We start from the raw sequence: 3,143 nt of genomic DNA on the forward strand, positions 1-3,143 counted from the left end.
ATGCTCAGGCCTCAGGCCACGCCTCTCCTCTCTCAGCATTCCTGCAGAGAGCAGTGTGGGAAAGTCCTGTACTGAAATCGAAGACACCTGGGGCTGTTATAAGTAACTGAGGTTTAGTCCTTTCCTGGGACTCAGTTTCCCCAACTGTAATAGGAGAATATTAGACACTTCATAGGACTACAAAACTAGATACCTTGTGCATGGTAGAGAAAAAATGGCTCATTTTTGAAGAGTAGATTATGAACATTTATTTATTTTCCTGTGTGTGTGTGTGTGTGTGTGTGTAAAAAGAAAACATATTTAAGTGAGGATGAGAATTGGCCAGGGAAAGACATGAAATAAAGTGCATTTCCACCTTTTTAAATTATTAATTAAATAACATAGGCCTGGCTTCAAAATTACTAAACATCATTGCAGTTCCTATAACTTTAAATGGAATCTTCTCTCTACATTATGAGGGCATATAAGTTGTAAGCCCTGTTATAAAAACTTTCAGTTGGTTTTACGGAAAAGCTGGAAAAAATTGGAGTTTTTAGGCAGAGCAGCAGAGATCAAGTTCTGCATGGCCTAGACTTTTTTTTTTTTTTCTTTTGAAGATCATAAGGGTGGCCTAGGAACGGAGGATTGCCAAATATGTAGCTATCCCTCTGCCTTTAATACGTACTCTAAGTAAACTGGCTTAAATCCCATCCTTCTCTTTCCTTTTGTAGTGGGCCCTCTTTGCCATATTAAAGTTACAGATAGAAATTAGAAAATAAGCCAGCATTATATGAGAACATATTTATTGTCTGAATAATAAAACTTGGTTAAGAAGTTATTAGAATTCCCCCTATCTGAAGTACAAGTTTCCAGTAAACAAACAGAAGCAAAAACCCCAAATGAGAAAGAATACATCAGTAACCTAAATCGTGGGCATTTGGGGGCACGTTCAAACAATCAATCTACTTCTTTGTAACGGACCGTACGTAGCACTGATGACACAGACATGCAATGCGAGGACACAGCAAATCAACATACCGGCATGAGTGCACAGCCACCACAAAGTTTAGACTTCAAGGTGGTCGCTTTGATGTACACACACCCACAGAAGCACTTCAGACATCTCCCTGCAAAGCATGATTGGCATATAGTTTCTAGCCAATACTCTTACAAAAACAAAACAAAACAAAACAAAACAAAACAAACCCTAAAAACAAAACCTTAGAGACCATGGTAATAAATAAGAGAGAAAGGTGAGGAAGAAACAGGCAACTTCCATCTGTTGGCAAGCAAGCAGATGCAGAGCAGCACCTCAGCCACCTCCCACCCCCCCAAAACACAGGCAACTCTGACAGCTTCCAGAGCCCAGGAGGGGAGGCTGAACGCGGAGAGGGGCCGTGTGCTCTGTTTTCTGGGTATTTCCACACATTCTCCAGGACAGGAAAGCTGAACATTGCATCATCTGTGTCTTTTTAGATACGGCTGAAACAGGTGTCTCTGCAGAGTTATCAAGCCTCTAGAAAGAGGTGGGAGGCATGGCTTGAAACTGTTCTTTTCCATGACAAATCAATGGCAGGCACATAAATAATGTAAAACAAAACCACTCAACTCCCACTTCTTTCCTTTTAAAGACGACTTCAGCTCATTCTCCAAGTGCAAATCTGGATATAAAACACAGTAAGTGTAAAGGAAATGTCAGCCCTGTGTTGCGTGCCCCATCCTCCACAGCAGGGCAGATCGGGTACCCTCTCCCCGCAGGGTGCCCAGTCACCTACACTTTCAGATAATCGTTTTTCAGCCGACCTAGTCGGGTCCCGTGGCTCCTGATGGTGAGGGCCAGCAGCTCGTATCTGTCCCTGAGCCCCACAGAGATGGCGAGCGTTTCCTTCAGCAGGGACTTGGTGTGGACCAGCATCCCCAAGAAGTCCTCATTGAGCCTGCTCTCCTGCCGGCTGTCCTGTTCCTGGCCCTGCTTGAACTTGCTTTCCAGCTCGGTGAGGGACTTGTCCGAGTTGGAGTAGGCATCCCCGATCTGGTGGGACTCCCGGCGCAGGTACTTTCCGTAGCTTTCTTCCCCATCCAGGTCATAGGAGATGCTCTTACTGATGCCCTCCAGGACCCGCCCAGCGTCCTCCACCTGGCGGCCCAGCACCGTGAATTGCTCCCGCAGCGTGAGACTCAGCAGACGGCTGGCCTGGCTCCCCTCCCCCTGGGAGCAACGCCGGCGGTCACTCACCCTGAAGAGCAGCTGGCACTTCTCTGGGTCATCGTTCTCCTCGTAGTCCCCGTCGGGCACGAAGTAGTGGTGCAGCGTCCCATTGGACATCTCCGGGTAGAGAGGGCCCTCGAAGTAGCCCCGACACAGGTGGCAGAAGAAACCCATCCAGAGGAACTTCAGGAACACCATCCTGTATGTTCAGGATGACAGGGGACCCCTGGAGAAGACTTTTCACCCTGGCACGAGGAAGGGGGTCCCTCTTGGGAGTCAGCGCCTCCCTGAGACGGCGTCAGCCTCAGTCCCAGCCGGCTTGCTGCACCCTGGCCCCCCCTCCCCAGCAGGCTTCATGTGGCTGTGGCACCAGCGCCTGGGTAGCAGGGTCAGCAGCGCGGGATGCACAAGGCTCTGTGCCCCTGCGCGACTTGCTAGGCGGCTGGAACTCCGCAGGCTCTGCCCGGCGGGATCGCAGGGCTCTGGCGGGACGCTGGCTCAGCGGCCGAGCTCACTCTCGGAGTCTCCCCTTGCAGCTGGGAGATGGAGCCTGTCGCCCTGTCACTGGAGAGAAAGACTGGCTCTTGCCCTCTGGTACTATTTCAACTCCTGGACTGGGTGGGAATGCGGAGCTTTTCCTTTGGCTAATGATATCCTGAGGATCTCTCTGCTCTCAAATTACAGCTGGTTTCGTCACTTGGAAGCCAGGGAACAAGTTTGGAAAGAAACCTCTCATCAGGTCTCTGTTATTAAAGGTACAGGGTCTCTTTTTAAACATTGGAAGAGAGACCCGAAAAAAATAGAATTTGGCTTGAAAGAGAAAATGGGGACAGGGTAAGCAGAATTCCCATAACAGAAAGACTGGTTTGCTATTAACAGATTGGGAGGAAGATGGGTGATTACCCTAGAGAAATGACATTTCCCACTTTTAATAAGAATCAGTTATATTGGACTC

At 48.6% G+C, this 3,143-nt stretch overlaps 1 protein-coding gene across 2 annotated transcripts; it reads right to left on the minus strand.

The window, feature by feature from the left end:
* Window positions 1-765: 765 nt before the first annotated feature.
* On the minus strand, window positions 766-2,849 carry FIBIN (fin bud initiation factor homolog). 2 transcript variants are annotated; one of them, XM_090267613.1, is made up of 2 exons: window positions 1,755-2,849; window positions 766-1,640 (listed from the first exon to the last, which is right to left on the minus strand). In XM_090267613.1, exons 1-2 carry the CDS (start codon window positions 2,384-2,386, stop codon window positions 1,622-1,624), a joined length of 651 nt encoding a protein of 216 aa, XP_090123739.1. In that variant the 5' UTR covers window positions 2,387-2,849; the 3' UTR covers window positions 766-1,621. The 2 variants fall into 2 exon arrangements, with proteins under 2 accessions (XP_090123739.1, XP_090123740.1); XM_090267614.1 differs by having other exon boundaries at window positions 766-2,847.
* Window positions 2,850-3,143: the final 294 nt, after the last annotated feature.

The sequence above is a fragment of the Furipterus horrens genome, unplaced genomic scaffold (assembly GCF_987537825.1).
Source record: "Furipterus horrens unplaced genomic scaffold, mFurHor1.1.pri manual_scaffold_2, whole genome shotgun sequence".
Taxonomy (NCBI): Eukaryota; Metazoa; Chordata; class Mammalia; order Chiroptera; family Furipteridae; genus Furipterus; species Furipterus horrens.

Bases quoted from the DNA above. Each gene is read 5' to 3' on its own strand.
- FIBIN (XM_090267613.1), bottom strand. From the start codon at position 2,386: ATGGTGTTCCTGAAGTTCCTCTGGATGGGTTTCTTCTGCCACCTGTGT.